Below are 27,162 nucleotides of genomic sequence, written 5' to 3'. Positions count from 1 at the left end.
TTAACAAATCCATTTAAAACAGATGAGTCACCATCACCAGAAAGCAATCTCTGGTCCTGCTGGCACACAATACTGACACAAACATTTAAGGGCAGGGAATGGTAGATCACTGTAGTGATGGGGAAAGTAAAAGGCAGCGACACCAGTAAGTAATTATTTCCAGCTTATTTTATTTTGTGTGCTTATTTCCCTAGAGACAACGGGAATGTGCACTGAAGGACTAACATAGATAGCTCTGGACTGCTAATGTCAGAAAGCTTAACAACAAAAATGCATTTCTTAACAAAAATGCATTTCATAATGGCAAGCCATGTTGTTGTTGTTTTTTAAAAATAGAAACAATTATAAAATGAGCCAAAAAAAGTAAAGTAGGGTAGGAGACATCTAAACTCTCCTGACATCCTGACAATTTCCTGACACGTAAACTCTCTGCCTGGATATGTTACGTTACAGATGCAAATTAAGAACTAAAGGGATGAGACTGTACCTCAGTGGTAGAACATCGGCTTTTTATGCTTTGCATGCAGAATGTTCCAGGTTCAATCCCTGGAAAAATCTCCGCATAGGGCACTGCTGCCTGAAATCTCTGAGAGCCCACTGCCAGTCAGTGTAGAAAGTAGTGAGCTAGATAAACTAAGAGTCTCATTTGGTAGAAGGCAGTTTCTTATGTTCCGATTAGGGATGTGCAAAACATGTGAATGAACTGATTCAGATTTGAATCATATTCGAATCGATCCAACTCTGAACTGCTTGCACAGAATGGGATTCATTCAAATTGATTCAAATCCAGGTGAATTCAAATCAAATTAGAGTGAATTCAATTCAAATTTGATTTGTATTCAGGTGCATTTGTATAGATTCAAACAAATCACATTGTGTGCAAGCAGTTTCAAGTTGAATCAATTCAAATTTGATTCAAATTTGAATCAATTAATTCACTATTTTTTGCATATCCTTAGTTTCTATGGGATGCAGAGAAACAGTTTGAAGAAATGCTTCAAAATTTCTTTGAATGCCTGAGATTCGGAGAGAATTTCCACTTTGGCGAAATTTCTCTACATTTCTCCAGATTAGTCCAGCATTCTATTTCGGCCAAGCAGATACCTTTAAGAAGAAGGGGATGAAGGCAACATCCCTCCCATATTATTTATCAACATCATCTGGTGTTCAGAGGTACACTGCTTCTAAACAGGGAGGCTCAGTTTTGCTATCACGGTTGAGACCAGATGACAGACGTCTCATTCGTGAATGTGAATCCCCTTTTTTTTATTTATTTGATTTATATACTGCCTGACTCCAGAGGCTCCAGACAGTTCATAAACCACCATCTAGACTAGTGGCTATCATCACATCCTGTGGAAGTGATCGCATTTTTGTTGTAAACCGCCCAGAGAGGTACGTTTTGGGCGGTATAAAAATATGTTAAATAAATAAATAAATAATCCATAGGTTAATTATGTGTTGTGTGAAGAAGTAATTTTGTATGTCCTCCTGAATTTCCTTTCTATCACTTTCATTATATAAAATTCTGGTGGTACAAGAGGAGGAAAATGAGTCCAAACCACTCAGAATTTGTTAAGCCCCTGATCTCCATAGTCATTTTCTGAAACTGACATGTGATTTTGCTTGTCCTCATCCGGGAGGTGCTCCAATCTCTTGATCATTCTGGTTGTGTTATCATTTTATAGCACTATGACACAGCTGCACAACTCCTGCCCTCCAGCTGTTGTTGGACTACAACTCCTATAATCCCCGGCCACAGTGGCCAATAGTCAGGGGTGATGAGAGTGGTAGTCCATTACCTGCAATAGGACTAAAGTTGTGCAGCCCTGAACGATAGTGTCTTTTCTAAGACAGAGTTAGGAGAACTGTAGGTTTCCGCAAAAGACAGGCGGCAGTTATAGTTATTAATCATGTCTCCAGTTTTCAAGCTTGTTATATCTATTTTTAGAGGAGTTGTAAATAATTTTTTCCTCAAATGCTCGTTCCTTTCTTAGAATCCAGTAACTGGCAAAAGGCCACACAGTTCAAAAAGCTGAATAGCTCAGCCCCTAGTTGACACGAAGGATTACTTTCCCACCACTCCCAAAATATGTCTTTCAGAAAGACTATAATGGGCTGTAGTTGCACAACAGAGAGCTGCCTGCAGAAGAAACAATGGGGGCTGATTAGGTGGTGTGCCAGGATGTAAGATATAGGAAGAGACCACTGGAACTAAGGTAGGGGGGATCAGTGGCAAGACCCGTCTATACAGAGGCCCATTGGGTCTGCGCAACAGCTTCCAAAATGGCAGCTGCGACAGCGGACAGGCCCGAACCAGGCCAAAGACTGCCCGAACAAGGTGACCTTGGCAGTAATGGAAGTTGGTGGAGCAATGGGGAACCTCTGGAGACCCTCCACGGCCTTGAAGAAGCCCCCCCCCCGGAGGGGGTAAGTTGATTAAAAAAAAAATTCCACTCCCTGAACCAAACTGGAGGAGTTCAAGGGGGGGGGGGGAAACCGCAAACTGGCCTGGTCCAGTTCAGACTCGAACCAAACCAGGCCAGCTGGTTTTGTTCACATCCCTAATGTTCAACACTCAACCAATGAGTGTACAGGTTACACACAGATACTGATCTCTACAGAGGTACAGTCCATTCACATGTTTTGCTGAGCGCAGGTACTGTAGTACACTTCCTATCTGTATCAAGCATTTCAACGGCCTGTATACAGGCTCACTTTTAACATGGACGCAGGTACAGTCATTCATACAAACATGTGTGCAAGTGTACAGACATCTGAGTACTCTTACAGCACAATCTGAACCGGGCTTATGTCTGAAATGCCAACGGGTTGCAGCTGAGGGAAGGGGTGGCTGGAATTTGCACCGTGAGGGGAAGGGCATCGGGCTCCCTGTCTCATCGTTGCTGCCCACCAGCAACACCTTCCTGTCTCTTGTCCTCCAGTGCACCACCTCCATGGCTGCTGCAGAGAACTAATAGCCCAAGGAATGCCAAGGAAGTGAACCCTGCCACGAACTGAAGTGGAAGGAGAAAAGACCTGAAGAGGGTTAGCTCTTCTGTTAGGAGACTTTTCTTCCTGAACATGAATCTGGGGACCCAATAGACCTTGAATCAAATATGTCCACTAAGGTCTGCAGCTCATTATGGCTGCAGATTTTATCAATTAATCAAACAAATTTGTATGCCACCCCAAACTTCTGTCTCTGGGCGGCTCACAACAACATAGAACCTCTGCTAACTGGGCAAAGAGGTACCTTTTAACAGGGAGAGTAAGTGGCCCTATCCACCCCAAGCACAGTACCTCCAGTGACTGTTGCTGGTGTCTGTCTGATGTTTCTTTTTAGATTGTGAGCCTTTGGGGGACAGGGATCCATCTTATTTATTTGTTATTTCTCTGTGTAAACCACCCTGAGTCATTTTTGGAAGGGCGGTATAGAAATTGAATGAATGAATGAATGAATGAATGAATGAATATAATGATGATGATGATGATGATGATGATGATGAAAGAAAGCAGGCCTACAAGAAAGAACAAGTCAAGAACTGAGCAGAAAAATGGAAAAATAAGCCACTGCATGGTCAATATTTGCACAATATAAGTGGAAAATCAGACATCACCAAGACCTGGCAATGGCTTAAGAATGGCAGCTTTAAGAAAGAAACAGAGGGTTTAATACTGGCTGCACAAGAACAGGCACTAAGAACAAATGCAATAAGAGCAAAAGTAGAAAAGTCAACAAGAAACAGCAAGTGCCACCTTTGTGAAGAAGCAGATGAAACAGTGGACCACCTAATCAGCTGTTGTAAAAAGATTGCACAGACTGACTACAAACAAAGGCATGACAAAGTAGCAGGGATGATACACTGGAACATCTGCAAATACAAGCTACCTGTAGCCAAAAATTGGTGGGACCATAAAATTGAAAAAGTTGTCAAAAATGAAGATGCAAAAATATTATGGGACTTCCGACTACAAACAGACAAACATCTGCCACACAATACACCAGATATAACTGTAGTTGAGAAGAAAGAAAAATAAGTTAAAATAATCCACATAGCAATACCAGGGGATAGCAGAATAGAAGAAAAAGAAATAGAAAAAATCACTAAATACAAAGATCTACAAATTGAAATTGAAAGGCTGTGGCAGAAAAAGACCAAAATAATCCCAGTGGTAATTGGCGCCCTGGGTGCAATTCCAAAAGACCTTGAAGAGCACCTCAACACCATAGGGGCCACAGAAATCACCATCAGCCAATTACAAAAAGCAACTTTACTTGGAACAGACTATATTTTGCGACGATATCTATAATAACCAACAGTATTGATGATAAAAAAACTCGATATCTGGATAAAACAAACCAGTCAATAATACCTGTCTGACTGTGTAAACAAGAAATAATAATGTTCACACACACAAACACACACCCCCTTACAGCAATTAATTAAATTAAAAAGCTTGAGTGAAACGGTAAGTCTTTTGAGGATTTTTAAAAAGTTGTCAGAGACAGGATGACAGGAACTGTATCTATTTCATATAACACCTCCCCCCCACCACACCCACCCTGGTAGAACAACAACATTGGGGGACGCAGAGGCATTCCAAAGGAAATTTCTCTGGTTACAATTCCAAACAAGCCCATGTACTACTGTAGCTGTGGCAGTCCCTAATGAACCACAAATGGACGTGTGAGAGTGGGGAGAACCCCAAGATCGTATGGGAGGTCCCAAGCCAGACCTGCTACTAAAGCCCAATTGATGCTGTCATGGCCCCTCAAGTCTCAGCAGGCAGGCCTCCAACTCAGTCCACCCGGCCAGCAAGGCCGCCAGCAGCAACAGTAGCAGCTGTGGAGCCACCGAACCCAGGCCCCAGCGCAGAGCCTGAGCTTTTCAGTGAGGAGCCCATTGACGGAGAGTCAATGTGGTGTAGTGGCTAGAGTGCTGGACTAGGAGCGGGGAGACCCGAGTTCAAATCCCCATTCAGCCATGATACTTGCTGGGTGACTCTGGGCCAGTCACTTCTCTCTCAGCCTAACCTACTTCACAGGGTTGTTATGAGGACAAACCTAAGTATATAGTACACTGCTCTGGGCTCCTTGGAGGAAGAGTGGGATATAAAATAAATAAATAGAGTCCACTTTGCTGGGACCCCGAGTGGCCTGATTCCCCAAGTAAGCCTGATTCCCCTTGTACCAGTTTCAGGGGAGCAACAGCAGGAGAGAGGGCCTGCCCTCAGCTCTTGCCTGTGGGCTTCCTAGAGGTATCTGATGGGCCACTGTGTGAAGCAGGATGCTGGACTAGATGGACCTTGTGCCTGATCCAGCAGGGCTGTTCTTATGTCCCCAGAGGTTGCTGGACTCTAACTTTCCAACACCCCCAGCCACAATGGTCTTTGGCTGATGTTGCTGTAGCGGCATGGGAGTTGCTTCCCTATCTATGACTTCTGGTTAGACTAGAAATGGAAATGGGTCCAAGGTAGGGCAGGGTGCACAACATGCTTCTTTCCTACACCGACACTGCCTTTTCTTAGGCTTGTCTAGATATTTCTGGAGCAGCATGGGAAGAAGGCAGAGTAAGGCAGCTCTCATACTGCTGCACTAATGTAGGAATCGGCTCCAAGGTAACAGAGCCACCATCCACAAGGTAACTTTCAGAAACATATCCAGTTATGCTCACATACATCCCTTGATAAATTTGCATCTCCTTCTGCACCTCTAAAGCCCACCGCTCTGGGCTCCTTGGAAGAAGAGCGGGATATAAAATGTAATAATAATAATAATAAAAATAAATAAATTCTGATCGTGGGTCTTCTTGGGGCTGGGTTTGGCCTTTTCCTTATGCCAATCAGTAAAGCACCAGAAAAGCTCTGATGGCACTATTTATAGAAGAGTAAAGCCACGACTAATGATAACAACAAAAATAACAACTAATAATATAATTCAGCTAAGACTGGTGGATATCCAGACTAAATTAATCTTGAGTAGTCCTACTGAAGTAGTCTTTTAGAGGAACCTTTGAGTAGTAATAATGAGTAACTTGGTATGGATGTCAGCCGGTGTATTGAGGCAAGTAAAGCTTTCTCATCTCAGAGCTACTTTGGGGAGACCTTATTACAGAGGTGGGCAGACAAGGTTTCGGGGACTTCTTTTTTGAGGGGGCTGGAACACTGAGCCCTACTAACACAAAACAGCACCTTGAGGAGGAGGAGCTACTTGTCTTGTTTTAACTGGTTTTAATGTTTTGATGTGATTTGTTATTGCATTTCAATTTTTTGTAAAGCACATTGAGATGAGTTTTATGAAAGGCTGTATGGAAATTGAACTATAAATAAAATAAATAAAATGGCAGCATGCACTAAAACATACATTTACAGAATTAGGGATTTTAACAACAAACCCTTTGTTTGTTGTAGGGGAGCAAGAGAGGATGCTTTAGAGAAGAATGAGAGGGAAAGGAAAAGCCAAAAGCCACCCTGAGAACCTGAAGAGAGAGAGATTAAAAATGGCACAGGGATGACTCACTCAGCCAGCCAATCAGATATGTAGCATTGGCTGGACAGGAAGGAGAAGGGAAGGCCAAAAGTAAGTTAAGTCAAGATAAGCCAAGGAGCTACTAGTAGCTCCTGAGCTACATAATGCCTGTCCCAGTTTTATTTGATGGACCCTCCTCTCACCATGGGACAAGGTTCTTCGCACAACTTGGCAAATTGCTTAATCTCTGTGGACATGGAAGATTAGCCCTTATTTGACCAACCAGGTCTAGTCATGAAACCCTTCCCAAGCCCTCATTTACAGCTACAGCCTCCTGGAGCCTTATCCCAACAGATTTTCTTGGAATCTGACCTCCGGCACAACAGTCTAGCTTTCTCAATCCTTTGATAGAGGTAGCAGGGGAAAGTAGCTTTAATTTCAAACCGCATGTCTGGACTCTTAAAAAAAAAAAAAGATTTAGAGCCTTCAATTCTACCTTTTCCTTTCTAAACAAAACTTGTTATAGTGCTACAGGGGGTTGGTTATTAGGGGAACAGAAAGCGTAAATTAAAGCATTACCTAACTACACAGCTTGCCACAAAACAGCAGTGAAAATTGGAAAGAGTTGCCTTTCCAGCCTGAATTGCGGACTCACGCCCACCCCACTGCCTAGATTATTCTCTCCTGCATTTGTACAGATTTGCTGGCAATGTTTTCAAGTACTTTCCATTGTCTGTGAAGGATGCTTTTAGCTTATTCCTTTTTTAACACAACTTCTAAATGGTTTTAGCATCCTTTGCAACATACGTAGATGGCTTCTCAAATGCGCATCAAGAAGTTGCGTCAGTGTTGGCTTCCAAAGTCAAATGTTCCCTCAGGGGGACATCAGTCATCTCTTCTTTATTCCATTTCATAAATTTCAGGCTATCTGGCCCACATAGGTAACTCATTTGCTTAATCCCACCCCCACCCCCCCGCTTCTTCTATTCAAATCAATTATTTGAATTGCAGAAAGCAAATCATTAATCACGAAAAGACCTAGACATCTTCTGCTTTACTCTGTGCAATGCCCAAATATGAATGCTCCATGTTGGAAACCATGACCAATAATTTTCTTATCTATATATTTAATTCTCTAAGACATACCTGTGGCTAATCCCATGTGTGGCAGCTCTCGCAAGAGTTTGGAAAGCTGCTGGATAGCCACGGGATGGGCAAGAGGAAGAAAATGGCGGTGGTGGCGAAAGCCGGCCAGCCAGCAAGCTACAGAGGGACAGAGAAGAAGCCAGTGCCCCGCCAGCCAGAAAGCAGCGGGGTGGGTGAGATGGCAGACAGGAGAAGAAACCACCGCCTGCCAGGAAGCGGGGGTGGGGGGAGAAGCTGACTGGCCAGAAATTGGAGGGGGTGGGGGGGAGAAGAAGCTGGCCTGCCCACCCACCCAAAAATTGGGGTGGAGGGAGAAGAAGTGGATGCCTGGCCAGCCAAAAAGCGGCAGGGGGGGGGCGGGGGGAGAAAAAGGCAGCTGCAGGTGGGTGGGCCGGCCGGCAGCGCAGATGCTCTGCGCCTGGCCCAGCTAGCAATAGCAATAGCACTTACATTTATATACCGCTCTATAGCTGGAAGCTCTCTAAGCGGTTTACAATGATATAGCATATTGCCCCCCAACATTCTGGGTACTCATTTTACCGACCTCGGAAGGATGGAAGGCTGAGTCAACCTTGAGCCCCTGTTCAGGATCGAACTTGCAACCTTGGTGGTTACAGGGCGGCAGTTTTACCACTGCACCACCAGGGGCTCTTAATAAACTAGTTCTTAATAAACAGATACGTACATTAAATAGATGGTTTGATTTCTCACATTCAGGCCAAATGCAGATGTGACAGTGCCCAGTATTCTAAACATAGTTAGAAAACTAATGATGAGAGCCAGCATGGTGTAGTGGTTAGAGCAGGGGGGCCAAACTTCGCCCGCCAGCTGTTGTTGAACTACAAGTCCCATCATCTTCAGCCACAATAAACTGTGGCTGGGGATGATGGGAGTTGAAGTTCAACAACAGCTGATGGGCCAAGTTTGCCCAGCCCTGCTTTATACTCATGCTCCAACTAATACACATGCTCAAGTCTATGGGTAGCATTCTGTCTCTACCAGCAGTTTTGCCAACTATGCAGTGTCCCTTGTAAACCAGTGTCCCCTGTAACAGGGACAACCAAATGCTGTTGATTACAGCTCCCATCATCCCTAGTCAAAGGCCATTGCAGCTGGGGATGCTGGGAGTTGTAGTCAACAAGATCTGGGAATCTCTGTTAGAGGGAACACTGGTTTAAACTACAGTTTGCATCCCAGGTTTGAGTTAACCATGGTTAGCTCCTCAAAGGAACAGTGTGGAACTGATGAGAAATATCAGGGCAGAAATAGAAACAGTTTTCAAGGAATAAACTGAAAAACAGAAGGGGGGGTACTGCCCCATTGCACACCCTAAATGGTACTCCTGGTTACAAAGATAGCATCAACCATTTGCTACTAGGATTTTAAAGTGGGAACTAATTGTAGCCTATAGGCAGCAAGAATTCCCTGAAAGAGGAACGAGTGGTTTGTAGTTCCACAGCTGGCAATGGAAACCTTGTGCATGTAAAAAGCTCTGCATAACCCCCTGCTAACTGAGCAAAGAGACACCTTTTAAAGTGGTGATCCTCTTGTATTCAGCAGGGGGAGAGCAACTCTCCATATCCAACTCCAGCACAGCGTCCGTGGTTGTTGCTGGTGTTTACTCTGTGTATTCTTTTTAGATTGTGAGCCCCTTGGGGACAGGAAAGCAAGTTTATTCTTTATTTTTCTGTGTAAAACTGCTTTGAGAACTTTCCTTGAAAAGTGGTACATCAATGTTCACAGTCCTATTCGTCAAACGGCAATGCGCATACACACACTTCACACAAGGTGGGGCTATGACCCAAATCTGCAATGCATACTTGCTTTGCTTACCTGACTGAGGATCCGACCACATTTCTTGCCAATCTTGTCTACCAAATCAAAGATTGGGAAATTCCAATTGTTTAGCTGCTCCATAAGAGGATCCAAATTGTCCATGATCAGAGGTTCCGGTGCAAGAATGGGCTTGTCCTGTATTAAGAAACAACAGATAGATAGATAGATACTTTATTTACGGCTTGGATTCTTGTACCAGCCCTGGGGGCGCAATTAGTAATGTGGATTGAGGAGCTTAAGTTGAATCACAACTGCACTTTGCCATGCAACCATTTACCGGCTTTTCTGTTGCATTCTCCCCTCTCCCCATTGCCTTTCTTAAATCTGAACTCTAGAAATGGTGCTGCTAGAGATGTTTATATCAGTGCAACTGTGCAAATAAAAAATAAGCAACTACATTGCCAGTTCCATCTGCTTATAGCTAAATTTGATTCTCTTTAATCAAGTGCAATGAGGCATGAGATGGTGAAGAAGAAGAAGAAGATGATGATAATGATGATGATGATAGGCAGCATTTCTAAACAGGATGACCTCAATATCCATGGGGGTTCTGTTCCACGCTATAACTGTATATGGAAACCGTGAATATCGAGTCATTGGGGAATTGGAGGTTAGGTTCCTGTTCACTGGAAAACCTCACAAAAACAACAAATTTGGGGGAGGCGGAATGTGGGGTGAAGCTGCCTACCTTCTTAGCTGCTCCCACTGAGAAGCACTGTGTCCTGAATGCTGCCAAATCAGTTGAAAATCACTGTCTCCTCCCCCCCCCTTTTTTTTAAAGAGCCATTTTGAGGCTCTGAAACACAAAATGGTGGCCGGAAATGACCTCCGTCATTTTCGGCCACCCCCGACCCACAGATACGCGATGTCGACGCATTTCCCTCTGTTTTTTCCACATATGCCGAGGTCGGGTGTCTATTACCCGACCGTGGATATGCAAATTCTGCAGATGTAGAGTCTGCAGATATCGAGGTCCTCCTGTATTTTGCAATTATTACAACAAACCTGTAAAGGCAGGTTGGTATTATTATGATGACTGAGATGGAATGGGCCCCTCTCAAGTTTGCTGCCCCATTTGCAGGCAGCAACATTGAGGGGATTTTGATGGGTGGAGGGCAAAGCCCACCCATGCTCTTTCGAGCAGTTCACAGCCCCATTCTGTTTACCCCAAGGTGCCTGAAAACGATGCTGTGTGCTGATACAATGTCACACTGACAGGAACTTCTGGATTTTTTTTAAAAAAAAAACAGCCCCTAGCACCAGCTGGGAGCAGCCATTATTTCACCCAGAAGCCCCCCTTAGGACTGATACTAAGTTCTCAAAGCAGTTTACATAGAAAAAAGAAGATGGTCCCAGGTCCCCAAATGGCTCACAGTCTAAAAAACCATAAGGTAAACACCAGCAACAGCCACTGGAAGGATGCTATGGTGGGGTTGAATATGACCACTTGTTCTCCCCCTGCTAAATACAAGAGAATCACCACTTTGAAAGGTGCCTCTTTGCTTAGTTAGCTGGGAGCTATGTCATGATGTTGTGGTTGTTCTTGGTGGGGTGAGGTTTGGGGTAAACAAAAGGGGCTGCCAGGAGAAGTGCCACTTCACCTGTAATGTTTTGCCCCCCCAACTCAACTTCACCCCCCAGCCCCCTTTAAACGTTGCCGATTATCAAAAATTTTATCCTCAGATTGCAGATTAGAGGCTGCAGGATTACTGTCTTTCCCAAGGCCAATTAGAGAGTTTGCAGCTCTGGTGAAATTTGAAACAAGAACTTCCCAGCTGACAGTTCACACTCTCGGGCACTACACCAGGCCTGCACAACTTCGGCCCTCCAACTGTTTCTGGACTACAACCCTCATAATCCCCAGTATCCAACAGCCAGGGATGATGGGAGTTGTAGTCCAATATCGGCAGGAGGGCTGAAGTTATGCAGCCCTACCTAGCACCCATCCAGCACCACACACAGCCACTAAAAATGGCATCAGTGTTACTGGGACTGTGCAGTTCCTAGCCAAGCACTGAACATAGGAAGCTGTCTCATACCGAGACAGAGCATTGGTCCAATTCACTCAGCATTGTGTCCTCCAGGGTGATTCACTCCCTTTGGCACCAGGAGGGACACATCTTTCCCAATGCTGGAGTGACTGACCCCTGGAGTGACTGACCCCTGGAGTGACTGACCCCAAGATAAAATGTGTGGCAGGCTTTGCCAGTGCAAAAAAAAAGTGTTTTGGGTGTACCCAAAAATCAGTGTACCCCGATTTTTAAAAAATGGGCCTCAGGATTAAAAAATTTGGGGAAACACTGCTCTACTCTGGTTTTCCGAGGTCCAAAGTAGATGCTTTCCCAGACACTTCTGTCCAAGATCCTTTAAACTGAAGATGCTAGTGAGTGAACCTCAAAGGCAGGATGGTTCTGAGTACCAGTTGCAGGGGAGTAACAGGAGGAGAGAGGGCATGCCCTCAACTCCTGCCTGTGGCCTCCAGCGGCATCTGATGGGCCACTGTGCAAAACAGGATGCTGGCCTAGATGGGCCTTGGGCCTGATCCAGCAGGGCTAGTCTTATGTTCTTATGTTAACCTTCTGCATAGAAAGCATGCACTCTACCACTGAGCTGTGGTGAAAAACGGAAACCATTTTTGCAAACTCTGATTCTGAGACAATGCAGTTCTGTCTCAGTTTGGCAGGCGCATTAGTAAGACACAGTTTTGTAGGAAAGTGAAAAAACTACCTCAGGTGGTAACAAGGGATGCAATATGATGGTCTCTGGAGAGTACGTCCTGCAGACAGCTTCCGTCCGTGACTTGTCCCTGGAGCAATCTGTCTCATCATCGTTCTGCAGAATGTCGCTGCTGTCGCTGTTGTTTGTTTCGTAGTCGGATGTGGCTTGTGCGTGATCTTCTGAAACACAAGCCCAGTGGCCTGTTACTGTTGTTCAGATGGGGCCAGTCACAAGAGCTGTTCACTTGAGATGTCAAGAGCCGATTCCCACATTACTTTGTGGCCAGTTTAGTAGGCTCAGAAGTTATCCTCATGCATTACATTGCTCATGGGAACAGATGTCTCCCATGAGAGACAAATAATGTGAAATGGCTCTGAGAAGCCAAAAGGGCTAGAGCAGATACAAGCTGCTCTTTTGTGGCAGATTTGCCCTCTCAATGCAAATTCTTAACCACAGTTAAAGTGTTCTTTCTTTCAAAACCCTTAACTGTGGTTAGTTTGTCTCTACTGAAATTAAGGACTGGTTCAGATGTCTAATCCTCAGTTAAAGTCTAGCTCTACGCAATGTTTTTGAATTTTGGAAGCATGCATTTCCCCCTCCCATGACTGTGCTTCTGATTTAGGTTAAAATAAACCAAGATCATTTGTACTATCTGAACTGACCATTCTTGGTTTATTTTAACCTACTTACCTTAAATAAGTTGTGATCTGTAACTCACTTCAGTCCTTGATTTCAGATTTTTTTATTTCAAGTAAGTGGATAAATAAACCAAGATTGGTTGGTTTTGGACATCACAAACAATCTTGGTTTATTTTAACCTAGATCAGAAGTAGATTGCTTGTATAGTCATGGAAAGAAGGAGCACACACTCTTGAGGCTTGGGGATGTTGCACAGAGTCAGGCTTTAACCAAGGTACTCTGTGATGTCTGAAGCAGCCCTAACTGTGGTGGAAGTTAACTAGGGCTTCCCTCAACTTTTGATTTTATATTCTGGGCAAGGAAAAACCTGGTTAGCCTTAACCATGGTTAGGAATGGGGCTGGAGAAGTGCACCATTCCCAACCATGGAAATGCAATTATCTTGAGTGAAATGCACTCAAGATAACTGGGAGGGAGGATTTGCTCCAGAAAAAGAAGAGGTGAAGGCAAGACACATGCATTCCAGGGGTTTCCTCCCAGTTTGCTAAGCAGTGGTTAATCTATCCTCCAGCACAGAAGTGGAGCAGCTAACATAGCCAGAAAGGGTAGCAGTACCAGCTGTGGAGGCACCAGAGTCAGGAACTGATATGGCGATTGAACTGGACTGTGAGAAGCCCCTTGCACTGGACATTGATGAGCCAAGGCCCCCAGCAACTGCACCCCCCCCCCCCGCCGCCGACTTCCCCAAGCCTGCTTTCCTTGAGGGACGGGGCCCCTCTGCGGCAGTGCCAACTTGCATATTATTGGAAAAGAGTATTTGCCAATGCATTAATTAGAACTGAGGAGAATATTTCAAAGAATTATTCTATCCGTTCTGCGCATGGGTTAATATTCTTTTCCAAGTCTAGCTGCCGACCCCAGACATTTTGCTGCCTGAAGAGAGCACCAAAGTGTGCCCCCCACCTCTTCTTGCTTTTAAAAATTCTAATTACACCTCCAGTTCCTTCCTTCCTTCTGTTAGGAAGGGAAGAGGGAAAGCAGCGTGGTGCTATTTTGCCTTGCTTCCACTGCAGGCCATCCCTGGAGGACTGCTGTGCTAACCCCTAACTGAGCAAAGAGACACCTTTTAAAGTGGTAATTCTCTTATATCAAGCAGGGGGAGAGCACCTGGCCCTATCCAACCCCAGCACAGCATCCCTTCAGTGGCAGTTGCTGGTATCTGCCATATGTTTTAGATTGTGAGCCCTTGGGCGACAGGGAGCCATCTTATTTATGAATTATTTATTTTTCTATGTAAACCACTTTGAGAACTTTGGTTGAAGTGTGGTATATAAACATCTGTAGTGGTAGTAATAGCAGTAGGGATGCCCTTGAAACCTGGCCCCCATTCTGCTACTTGAAGCAGGCTGTTTCACCCTGCTTCACACAGTAGGGCCAGCCATGCTCTGCTGACAACTCCTCAGGTGGGAGGGAACAGGGAGGCAGGTGGTGTGCTAGGTTCCGGATCTGAGGTCTACTCATAGGAACATAGGAAGCTGCCATATACCGAGTCAGACCATTGGTCCATCTGGCTCAGTATTGTCTACACTGATTGGCAGCAGCTTCTTTAAGGTTACAGGCAGGAGTCTCTCTCAGCCCTATCTTAGGAACATGGGAAGCAGCCATATACTGAGTCAGACCATTGGTTCATCTAGCTCAGTATTGTCTAGATCGGGGATTCTCAACGTTGGGTCCCCAGATGTTATTGGACTCAACTCCCATAATCCCCAACCAAAGGCCACTAGGGCTGGGGATTATGAGAGTTGAAGTCCAATAACATCTGGGGACCCAACGTTGAGAATCCCTGGTCTAGACAGACTGGCAGCAGCTTTTCCATGGTTGCAGGCAGGAATCTCTCTCTCCCTATCTTGGAGAAGCCAGGGATGGAACTTGAAACCTTCTGCTCTTCCCAGAGTGGCTTCATCCCCTGAGGGGAATATCTTGCAGTGCTCACACTTCTAGTCTCCCTTTCATATGCAACCAGGGTGGACCCTGCTTAGCTAAGGGGACAAGTCATGCTTGCTACCACAAGACCAGCTCTCCTCTCATCTTGGAGATGCCAGGGAGGGAACTTGGAACCTTCTGTATGCAAGCAGGCAGGTGCTCTTCCCAGAGCGGCCCCATCCCCTACAGGGGCATTTCTTACAGTGCTCATACATGTAGTCTCCCGTTCCAGTGCAAAATAGGGCTGGCCCTGCTTCGCAAAGGGGAGAATTCATGCTTGCTACCACAAGACCAGCTCTCTTCTGCTTCAAGACTGGCCACTCCTCAGGGAGGGAGGGAGCCAGGGTGAGGGAGTCAGGCTCAGGAGAGTAGATGAGGGCTCAAGTTAAGCTCCATACATTGGCAGGTTCCGTTGTCTGCAGGGTGCCCGCTAAGGCCCTACAGCTTCAGTCTGGCCTCATCTGCTTGACTTTATTTATTTATTAGAAACTTTTAATATACCGCCCACTCTGAAGACTCCGGGCGGTGCACAAAAACATGCAAACAAGGCAACATTAAAAATTACATTCTAAATTTAAAACTAAAGTAACTAACAAAAAGCAAATAAAGTAAACTATAGGGCAAACACCTGGCGAAAAAGAAAAGTCTTCAATAGAGATTTGAAGATCAGTAAGGAAGGGGCTAGATCAGGCCTGCTCAACTTTGGCCCTCCTGCAGATGTTGGCCTACAATTCCCATAATTCCTGGCTATTGGCTGCTGTTGCTGAGAATTATGGGAGTTGTAGTCCAAAAACAGCTGGGGGGCCTAAGTTGAGCAGGCCTGGGCTAGATGAATCTGAAGGGGAAGAGAGTTCCAAAGAAGTGGGGCAGCAACCGAAAAGGCCCTTTCACGGGCCCCGAACCTCTCGGAAGTCAGGGACTGACAAAAGGGAATGACTTTGCCCTTCTCAGGCAACCCATGGGCTCCTGCTTGCTGTCAGGTCAGGACAGCTACTTTCCATGAGTGGGAGTGTAACATGCAGGCCCTACGCAACTGCACAGAACAAAGCCAGAAGATGTTCAGCACCTTCCTTTTTTCCCTGGCAGCCCTTCAACAGTCCATCACACAAGTCTCTGGGCTTCTAGACCAAGTGGATGGCATTTTAATTCCTGACACCTGATACTTACCTGTTCTGTTCAGGGTGTGCGTTTTCCCATCACTTCCGTCCAGTGCCCCCTCAGCCGGATCTGTTTGGTTGTATGGCCTACCACAGCTGGAGAACACAAAGGAGAGAAATTCTGTAAATTATTAAGGAGCGTCAACTAGCTAGTTGCTTCTTTTCCAGAGCCTGCAAAAAAACCAAACAAACGGTGCCTTGCTTGTACGTGGAAAGAGTCATCTGGTACTGAACACAGGCTGATATCCTTGCTATAAAGATGAAACGTATCAATATGGGACTGTGGGCCTGGCAATTCATTTTGCAGTTGGAAATGGGACTATGAGAAGTGGCTTAAAACATTACATATGCAAACAATATTTGCTTAATTAAGGTCTTGTGTTTAACCTTTTTAAAGTAAACTGCACATTCAGTTTTGTAGCAGAGTGCATGCTCTGGCAGTATTGGGACTGAACAGACATCCCCACCCCCACCCCCCCGCAACATACTGAGACATTGTCTAGAGAAGTGGGAAGCAAGCAAACTTCATTTCTTTGTCTGTTCTTAATAGTGAGTTTTTGGGGCCTGGTGTAAGAAAGCACCCCTGACGGTTAAACCTGTTTTTAAAGTGCTTAGCTACTACTGATGCTGTACAAGCAATGCAGGTGCCTTTCATAGCTGTAGCAAATGGGAAAGGGACAAAGTGATTGATCTGCTTCCCTTCACCAGTGTTTCAGAAATGCCACAGTGTGTGTTCTGTGGCAATCTTTCTCTGTCCATGTTTGGATGCGTTGAAAGTTGGATTTCAGTGACCAGATGTAATCTGGCAACGATGTGCATATCCTGTTTGCCACATAGGTAGTAAGCTCTTGTCGTGAATACTGCTGGCATATGCTGTGTGTGTGTGCTTGCGATGAGCTAGCCCAGGAGTTGCACAGAAGCCTGGGAAGCTGTCTTCTACCGAGTCAGCCCCCTGGTCCATCTAGCTCAGTGTTGTCTGTATAGACCGGCAGCGGCTTCTCCGGGATTGCGGGCGGGGGTCTCTTTCGGCCCTATCTGGAGATGCTGCCGAGGAGGGAATCTGGAACCTGTAGATGCTCTTCCCGGAGCGGCTCTGTCCCCTGAGGGGAATATCTTACAGTTAATGATGGGAGTTGTAGTCCAGCAACATCTGAGGACCCAAGTTTGAGAACCCCCGGGCTCGTTGATTTCTTTTGAAGGCTATGTATTTCTGGTGAGGCCGTATCATTGGGGTGCCTCAACCCATCCCTGCAGATGAAGCCTCAGTCCACAGAAAATAGATACTGCCTCCTGGTTTTCAAAGTGGGTTATGCCTCTCTGTGTAAGGAAACGTCTACCAGAGATCTTCTGTTCCTGTGCAGCTGCCTGCTCTGTGCGAAGGAGTGGGTGAGCTTAGTGTTGGATATGGTCTGACAGGGCTGTGGTAGTTGCTGATAGACCAGTATTGTGAGGTTTTCCTTTGACTAGACAAGGCCTCAGTCTTTGTCCAAGAGCAATTCTAGAAGAGCCAGTTCAAGCCGATGGAGAGATGGTGAACCATCAAAGCATTATCACAACTGTAAGGATTTTATATCTAAAGAAGATTGAGGGGATATTTCAGGGGTCATTGCATGAGATTGATTGCCAGGAAATTTAGGACCAGCAAATGGAAGTATTTTTTCACACAACGCATAATCAACTTGTGGAATTCGCTCCCACAAGATGTAGTGACAGCCAACAACCTGCATGGTGTTAAAAGGGGTTTGGATAACTTCATGGAGGAGAGGTCTATCAATGGCTACTAGTCGGAGGGCTGTGGGCCACCTCCAGCCTCAAAGGCAGGATGCCTCTGAGTACCAGTTGTAGGGGAGTAACAGCAGGAGAGAGGGCATGCCCTCAATTCCTGCCTGTGGCTTCCAGTGGCATCTGGTGGGCCACTGTGTGAAACAGGATGCTGGACTAGATGGGCCTTGGGCCTGATCCAGCAGGGCTATTCTTATGTTCTTATGTTCTTATCTGTGTGCTAGGCAAGGTTGAGAAGCCATTGATGTATTTTTATTTCACCTTTAGTCATGGATCATTTAAATTCATGGTTCATACATGGGTGACTGCATGCCATATGATAGATCTTTGGATACTGTATGTGAATGAACCCTCTGAAAATCAAGGTGTTGGAAGTGATGTGAGAAGATACAAAAGTTCTGTCTGTGGTGATGTAGCTGTTCTGGACCATTCATACATGCACACTGCCACTTGATGTTTCACCCATCATTGGAACATTATTTGATGTTCTCACATGCAAATGCAAACCAGAACATTGGAAAGAGAAGGATGTTTGTTTATAGAGACTCGTCATGCAGAATTCAGAAGTTTAAGGAAGATGGAGGCAAATATACTACATTTCGAAATGCACCACTCAAATTACTAGGAGGAGTAGATCAAATTCTTAGGGAACCTTGATGCAATTCCATACATAATCCTTGATGTATTTCATTTCACTAGAGCAGGGGTTCCCAACACTGGGCCCTGAGATGTCATTGGACTACAACTCCCATCACCCTGAGCTATAGTGGCCAAATTGGATGATGGGAGTTGTAGTCCAGCAACATCGGACCTCCTGCTCTAGATCATCTGTGTAGGTTTGCAGATGTTGCTTGTTCTGTGTGGTTTAAAGTGTCAGCACCCTGACCTACTTTCCCACCAGCATGACTCAATGGAGAGACACAGACTGTGATCCAAGTGCTGGTGGTTGACCAGCAGAAACCACAGTGAACTGGCCCTTCTGGAACCCCCTGCAACCTGCTTGGGTGGCTGTCCCTCAGTTAAATTTAAAAAGCTAAATCTCAAGCCTGGATGCAATTATGAGTGTTACATAACAACATCAACACACACAACCTATTGCCACCAAGCTTCCCAAAGTCAGACCAAAGAAGCTGTTTCTTGGAACCCTTTGTTTTATTTCAGGAGGTTGCCATGGCTCTAGTTCCAAGAAATCAAAATACAGGACAAAACAGAAAGACGGGTTTGATTAGGAGATGCCAAGGGACTCTAATGGGCCTGGTGAAGGTGGGGGAGTCCAAAACAATAAGTGCATTCGTGGCTCTTCTTTTCAATAACTGAGGGGTAAAATGAATGTGGTGGATACTCTAAGCATTGGACAAATATATTGCACAAGTATGGACCTGCAACAAAATGTTGCAGTAGATCCCTGATGTGCATGTGTTACCTGAACCTGAACATGGTGAAAAAACTAAGGTTAGCAGCAAAGACCCACTCCTTATTACTGAGTTCCATTAGATCCACCCACCTCATTGTCTGTTAAGTACCCTCTGAGTTTGCGAACATTCCGCTCCATTGAGGCAGTTTTGGGTTTACGTTTTTTCTCCTCCAGATCTTTGTGAAACCGATGAACCTGCAGATTACCTTAAGTATGCCAGTACCTCCCTCTTGCCTGCATGTGGTCCAGTTATGCATCCATAAGGATCATAACATTTCCAACTCTTCCAGAAATAGATAAAAAGACTAGGGTGGCATCACACTGTGCCTTTACTGTATATGCTAAAACCATGCTTGTGTTTCTAAGAGATGCATGCGACATATGAGTGCATATTGCAGAAATCCTTCGCTCGTTGTAACATGTACCTGCTTAAGAAAACACCTATTTTCCTAACATCATAAAGGAAATCAGTCCAGTACTTTACGCTGGAGAACCGATAGACTTTTGGATGCTAACCAGTTGATAGAGACAGCTCTAAAAAAAGTGATCAAAGCTTTCCACACCCTTTTTCAGTAGAAAAAGACATTTGCACGTTACACATATTTAACCAGTTAGTTCTTCAGACTTTTCACAGGCATCATTTAGTAGCAAAGAACATGACATAAATCTGTTTCATTGGAAAATGGCATAAATATCTGGACTGGTACTGATAGAATCCATTAATCATATATTTCATTTCAACCAAGTAATTTTGGGGAAATTACTTCAAGATGTGAACTGCCCTGGAGAACAATGCAGTTCCCAAGAATCATTCTATCCGCCTGAAATATTGCTCAATTATTCTACAACATTCAGTAGTAGCTCCAGACCACATTTCTGAGAGTTCTGCTTCTGAAAAATACACATTACTGGACATTCTGCTTGCCCCTCATGAAAAACATGGAATATATCTGAATACATTGCACAGAGAGGGCGGAGCAGATGGCCATTCTCCATTCAGCTGTCTAGGCAGGACACCACGTGTCAAGAAAAATGAACAAACTGTCCTAAGGAAAGATTTATGGGCTGTTAAAATCAAAACTCAGGAGAGTGAAGAAAAATGCTTGTGCTCCCGGAAGCTTCAACTCTGCACCATGTGTCAAGAGAAGCAAAGCAGGTGAGATGTTTGTGTCAGGGTCTCAAACACAGGAGGCATCAGTTCACGGAAGCAAGTCGTTACTAGTTGTGATGGCTATATGCTATCTCCAGGGTCAGGAGATAGCTTGGATGGCTTTAAAAGGGGCTTAGACAAAGTTATGGAGGACAGGTCTATCAATGGCTACTAGTCTGAGGGCTATAAGCCACCTCCAGCCTCAGAGGCAAGATGCCTCTAGATACCAGTTGCTGGGGATCAGCAGCAGGAGAGAAGGCAGGTTCTCACCCCCTCCTTGGGGGCTTCTTGGAGGCATCTGGTGGGCTGCTGTGTGAAACAGGATGCTGGACTAGATAGGCCTTGGGCCTGATCCAGCAGGGCTATTCTTATGTTTTTATGTAGGAGGCAGGATCCCTCTGAATACCAGTTGCTGGGAAGCAACCCTGAGAGAACGGTATTTGCCTACATGTCTTACTTATGGGCTTCCCACGGACATTTCTGCAGGAAATCCTGCCTTGGGATTGTTTTTAATGAAAGGCGGTATATAAATTTAACAATAAATAAAAACGTTTCTGCTAAGTAAGTAAATAATGCATCTTTAAAAACTGGTGGCTCTCTTATTTACATGAGAGCATAAGAAGAGCCTTTCTGGATCAGGCCCATCCAGTCCAGCACGCTGTTCCCCACAGTGCCTGCTCTGAGAAGCCACATAACCAGGAGATGCAGGCGTGCCCTGCTCCTGTTGTTGCTCTCTTGCAACTGGTATTTGGAGGCATCTTGCCTCTGAACGTGGAGGAAGCCTATAGTCATCAGGACTAGTAGCCACTGATAGACTTGTCTGCCACAAATGTGTCTATTCTGTGAAAGTGTTTCAATGGTCTGTTTCTATTTTTATATGGTAATTAGTATTATGTACACCGTCACCTAATGGCGCATTGGGGAAGTAACTTGCCTAGGGAGCAAGAGGTTGCTGGTTTGAATCCCCACTGGCGTTTCCCAGAGTATGGGAAACACCTATATTGGGCAACAGCAATATAGGAAGATGCTGAAAGGCATCATCTCATACTGTGTGGAAGGAGACAATGGTACCACCCCCACCCACTCCCGCCAATATTCTACCAAAGAAAACCACATGGCTCTGTGGTCGCCAAGAGTCGACACCGAATCGACGGCACTTTACCTTTTACACCACCTAAAAATGTATATATCAGGCGGCATAAAAACATAATTTATAGACAGACAGACAAGATTGTATTTATGTTTCATATCACAAGCAATGGAGTTGCCACTGCAATTCTAATCCTTGTGCACTCATGACATCTTTGGAGATCAGCCATCATGTTGTGCTCTGCAGGAGGAAATCTAGAGCAGGGATTCTCAATGTTGGGTCCCCAGATATTATGGGATGTCAACTCCCATAATCCCAAACCCCAGAGGCCTTTGGTTGGGGATTATGGGAGATGAAGTCCAATAACATCTGGGGCTCTAACATTAAGAATCCCTGGTCTACTCTGACTGGCAGCAGCTTCTCCAAGGTTTCAACAAGAGCCTTTCCCAGCCCTACCAGGAGATGCTGCCAGGGATTGAACCCGGGACCATCTGCAGCAAAGCAGGGGTTCTTCCACTGATACACTGCTCTTCCCCTAATGCAGGGATCTTCAATGTTGGGCCCCCAGATGTTCTTGGACTTCAACTCCCATAATCCCCAGGCCCAGTGGCCTTTGGCTGGGGATTATGGGAGTTGAAGTCCAAGAACATCTGGGGGCCCAACGTTGAGGATCCCTGATCTAGAGGAATGGACACATCTACCGAGAAACAAGCCACACTTCTGACAAGTGCCAGATTAGTCTCTTACCTGCTGCAGATGACAGGGGCGGCCACCACAGGCCCCGACAGGTTAGGTGCGCTCTGAGTGGAGGCTAAGGTTCTATGGGTTTTGATGGCTTGCTTAGCGGCAGTGAGGGCTGACTCTGGAAACTGTTCCTCTGAGGTCTTGCTGGTAGGACTGCTTGCTGGAGTGCCCTGGATGGGCGAATGGCTTGGGGAGGTGAGCGGTGAAATACTTGGCAGAATACCTGTTGTGGGTGGGGGAGGCATTGGGGACGGGACCAAGAATTAAATTTTGATTAAAAGAAAAGAAAAGATAATGTGCAGACACCTCTATTTGCTTCATATAGACAGAATCTTTTTTACAGGGTTCCCCCACCCCCACCCTGGGAATCTTCTCAGTGTATGGAATTATACCAAAAATAGGTTTATTTATTTTTAGCAAATTTATTTATTTAGCAAATGTCGATACCAGCCAACACTCACATCTCTGGGCTAGGTTAGTTAATAGGTTAATGACGAATAGGTTACGCACAAGGGCTCTCAAGCTTGGGTCCTCAGATGTTGTTGGACTACAACTCCCATCACCCCTAACCACTATAGGGCAGGGGGTGATGGGAGTTGTAGTCCAACAGCACAAGGAGCCAAGTCTGCGAAGCCCTAGGTGAGCAGATTCAACCACAGCTTTAACCGCCTCCGCTCTAGGATGGTTCACTTTAAGGACCAATTACAATATGCTATCTCTTACTTAGATCAAGATTTTGATACCAGCTAATCTCAAGGAAGCTGTCCGGGGTGGCTTGTCCCTTCGGGTGTGAAACAGCATTCTTGTGTCTTCCCATTTCTCCTCAAGTCTCTAACACAGCTGCCAGCGGAGAGCAAATCTGATTGGAGGAGCAGCAGAGGGGAGGGGGTGTGTGCGGGACTATTTCCACATTGACCTTTTCTGATCAAAATCACCCGCCCCAGCTGCTTTCACACTGGCAGGGGACAAGATATCAGGTTCATGGGGCCAGAAAGCAGCTTGGAGAGGGCGACTCTTTGCACAGAGATGGTGCCACAGGGAAAGGGTTATGTGCCTTGTCTCCTCCACATCACTGCTTTGCTCAAAGTCAGAGCTCTCTGTGGCTGCCTTAGATTTAGGCTAAAGACACTGGCTGACATCCTGCACTGCTTGCTGAAGGACAGTGCACTAGTGCAAGGCTGCTACTTACATGAAATACTCTGTTTTTAACTAGATGGATAGGAGTGTGTCTTGTTTCAAAATGGGTTTAAATGTTTTCATTTCCTGTTTTAATTTACGCTATACTTCCCGGCCGGGTTCAGACGGAATATGAAAACGGAGGTCCCTTCACCTGCGGTTTTGTTAACCAAACGTCCGAACACAGGGAACCACAGTTAAAGGAAAAAACTGGACCCGCGGTTTCCCTCCCCAAACTCTATTTGTCACCTTCGGTTATCTTTAGCTTTCATTGTCCCAACCTCCAGTTTGCCTGTGGCAGCAGTACATTCAAACGTGGCACTGCGGTTAGCCTTCGCCCAAGCTGAAGTTGAGGGTGGAAGCTCCCTGCCTCACACCAGCTTTTATTGGCTGTGCAGGCTGTCCTTCAAGAAAGAAGGAAGCCCACACAGCCAGCTCCCCTGTCTTTCTGCAGTCTCGCTACTGCAGAGAGCTCTCTCTACCCCATGTCTGAACACAGATGGGAGAGCGGCGGGAGGGGGGCATGGAACTGTGGGTCCGATTCTGTATTACATCTGAACTGGGCCATTGTAAACCACCCAGAGACATGAGTTTGGGATAGTACACAAATATACTAAACAAACAAATCTGCTATATGGTTCCAGACTAGTGTCACCCTATCCAGGGTTTATTCTAAACTTTCCCCCCAACTGCACAAGTTGCTGGTGTAACCCACTCCCATCCCTACTCCATGAGCACTTCCCCCAAATTTTCCAACTTAAGAAAGGAAGAAAGAAAATAACAGTGATCAATATGAAGTGAAAGGAGGTGTGGCACGAGCACTATCAATGGAGACTCTTTTTTAAAAATGCTATATAACTATGATATCCCTACATATACTATTTATATATATAATTTTACATACAGAAATGCTTTTGACTACTCAGGTAGTTGGTTCCAATAAATATGCTATCAATATCAAGTGATGAGGAATGAGGATGGAAAGGAAACAGTAATGGTCTTATTTTTCTATTTCTTTCACCTCACACCCCTCTATTTCTATAACTCTTTTCCTTAGTAAACCCCCATATTCCCAACTGCAGAAAAAACATAGTTCCCAAAGGACATCTTTCCCATTGAGCAAAATGTGTCCAGTTGCACATTTGCATAAAGTCTGACACTATCGAAAGAATGCAGTTCTACAACCAGTGTCACACTTCATCCCCCACCCCCACCCCCAGTTCTGTTTCAGAAATTATGTTTCAGCTCACCGACCCATAAATGTACTTTGCCCCTTCTGTGTCCCCCCTCTCTTTTTCCCCTTATGCTGTCTGTGTGCAAGAGCACAATTTTGCAAATTCCAATATTTTAGCACAGCTAGGCAAACTGGTGCTTGCACATATGTGTTCATTGCACAGGTATTCCCTTAATCATCATGTCATGATGCCACTGAGTGATGCGTCTCCAGTATCACATCATGTTTGGCCCTAAGTTGCATGATAATGAAAGGGTTCTGCCAAGACTTTGCCCCCATTCAGGATGGGAGCAGGGAGTGTTGACTTGCATGGGGCTCTGTCAAAGGAACATAGGAAGCTGAGTCAGAGCATTTGTTCATCTATTCAGAATTGTCTACACTGACTGGCAGTGGCTTGCCAAAGTTTCAGGCAGGAGTCTTCCGCCAGTCCTACCTGGAGATGCCAGGGAGTTAACCTGGGATTTTTGCATGCAAGTAGATTTATTTGTATATATGCTGCCACTCTCAGAGCTGGTCTTGTGTTAGCCAGCATGAATTGTCCCCTTTGCGAGGGTCTGCCCTGGTTGCATATGAGTGGGAGATGACATGCGTGAGCACTGTAAGATATTCCCCTTAGGGGATGGGGACAATCTGGAAAGAGCACTGCATGCTTGCATGCAGAAGGTTCCAGGTTCCCTCCCTGGCAGCATCTCCCAGATAGGGCTGAGAGAGATTCCTGCCTGCAACCTTGGAGAAGCCGCTGCCAGTCTGTGAAGACAATACTGAGCTAGATGGACCAATGGTCTGACTCACTATGTGGCAGCTTCCTATGTTCATAAATGAATTCATGGTGGCTTACAAAAACAGTGATTTTCTAAAGACAATTTCTAAAATCATCGGAATGGATAAGACTGTCATTACAACAGAGCAACCATCAAGAAATATATAAAGTTCGGGGAAGGTCTACTGAAATTAAAAAGGCTTCAACAGCCATTTAAAATTAAACAGGGAGGGGGCAAGCCTAGGATCAAGGCGGAAGGAGTTCCAGAAGCTCTTCCACTGAGCCATGGTCCATCTTGCAGTGCTCAATTCTAGTCACCATCCAAATGCAAACTTGCACAGATCCTGCTTGGCAAAGGGGACCATTGACACTTGCTACTGCAAGACCAGCTCTTTTGCCATCTCTTCTTCCACAGATGGAAACCTGAAACTCTTGCACAATGCAAAATATGCCCGGGGGAATATATGAAAACACAAAGCTGCCATGTAGGCAGTCAGGCCATTGAGTTGACTGCTTTCTATTCCAATCGGAAGCAGCTCTCCAGGGACTTAAGTGGGGGTCTTTCCCATCACCTCCTTCTTGATCCTTCAAGTGGAGATGCCTGGGACTGAGCTGGAGACCTTCTGCATGAAAACCAAGTGCTCTCCCACAGGACTATGGCCCTTCACATCGCTGAACGGTAAAAGAGTACGGCAAGCATACATACAGCACCATTTACTCCTTAGTGATTCAGATCACCACATATTTTCAGATCCTGCTGTGACCTACAAACTGTTGCTGATTTAGATTCACTGGAAGACAGCACGTCATTATGCCAAAGAGCTGACCACCTTGTCGGCTGGGCTTTTTTGAATTAACATGGTTTGCCGCAGACATGGCGTAGGAGGCCGAGAAAGACCGGCTTTTGGTGATGGTCATCAGGAGGGAATTGTTCCAAGGATCGGAGCTGTGGAAACAGAGCACAGGCCAACACAACTGTTAGAATGTTGAACATAGGGAGCTGCCTTATACCGAGTGAGACCATTGGTTCATCCAGTTCAGTTTTGTCTACACTGATTGGCAGCAGCTCCCCAAGGCTTCAGGCAGGAGTTTTTCTCAGCCCTACTTGGAGATGCTTTCTGGGGATTGATCCTGTAACTGATCCTGCACTATGCAAAGCTAGTGCTCTGCCTCTAAGCTCTGGCCCCATCCCTTCTTCACTCAGAGCATAATGAGTGTATGAGACTTGCTGCCAGAAGATGATGTGATGACCACTGGCTTCAATGCCTTATCAAGGTTATTTTAAAAATGGAGAAGCTTATTAATAGCTGTTAGTTGTGATGTGTGCTCCAGATGCAGGTGCAATATACCACTGAAGACCAGTTGCTAAGGAATATCAGGAGAGGGCTGTTCCCTTGATGGCTCCCTGAAGGCTGGTCACTGTGAGAAACAAGGCACTGGACTAGATGGCCCTTTTGTTTGATGGTCTTATACTGCTTTCCAAGCCCTCCCTGGAGATGCCAGGACGTGAACTTGGGACTACCTGCATATAAAGCAGATGCTGTGCCTCCCAACCACAGCCCATTCAGAAGGAGAGATGTTTGCCACATGAAAACCATAGAAGCGAGCTTTGTAAGAATTTCATCTAAGAACTGGTCATCTGTTTTTGATTGTACATTTGGTTAGGATGAAACTGAGTATAAGATGTTTTACTTACCACAGAGATCCTGCTTCTCAAGGGAAATTATAAGGCTACTTCATTTAGAACGACTCATCCATGTGTGTCAAGGCCTTCATGTCATGAATTTCCCTGGCCTTGGCCCACGTCATTAGATTTTCCTGGCTGGGGTGGGGAAACCCAGGTCATGATGACCCAGAATCAC

At 45.4% G+C, this 27,162-nt stretch overlaps 1 protein-coding gene across 5 annotated transcripts in view; it reads right to left on the bottom strand.

Moving 5' to 3' along the window:
- The window catches only part of PDE3A (phosphodiesterase 3A), a 382,562-nt gene that overhangs the window by 13,919 nt on the left and 341,481 nt on the right, over window positions 1-27,162 (bottom strand). For 4 of the 5 annotated variants that reach the window (XM_053252901.1, XM_053252904.1, XM_053252905.1 and 1 more), the window contains 5 exons: window positions 26,131-26,246; window positions 22,134-22,353; window positions 15,961-16,046; window positions 12,182-12,351; window positions 9,452-9,589 (listed from right to left, as the gene is read on the bottom strand). In XM_053252901.1, coding sequence (XP_053108876.1) covers window positions 9,452-9,589; window positions 12,182-12,351; window positions 15,961-16,046; window positions 22,134-22,353; window positions 26,131-26,246 — 730 coding nt within the window. The remainder of the gene's footprint in view (window positions 1-9,451; window positions 9,590-12,181; window positions 12,352-15,960; window positions 16,047-22,133; window positions 22,354-26,130; window positions 26,247-27,162) is intronic. The other variant, XM_053252902.1, reaches the window with a different exon arrangement.

Source organism: Hemicordylus capensis, chromosome 5, assembly GCF_027244095.1.
Source record: "Hemicordylus capensis ecotype Gifberg chromosome 5, rHemCap1.1.pri, whole genome shotgun sequence".
Taxonomy (NCBI): domain Eukaryota; kingdom Metazoa; phylum Chordata; class Lepidosauria; order Squamata; family Cordylidae; genus Hemicordylus; species Hemicordylus capensis.
The sequence above is the reverse complement of the archived record's forward strand: the minus strand, read 5'-3'. Positions and strand labels throughout refer to the sequence as shown.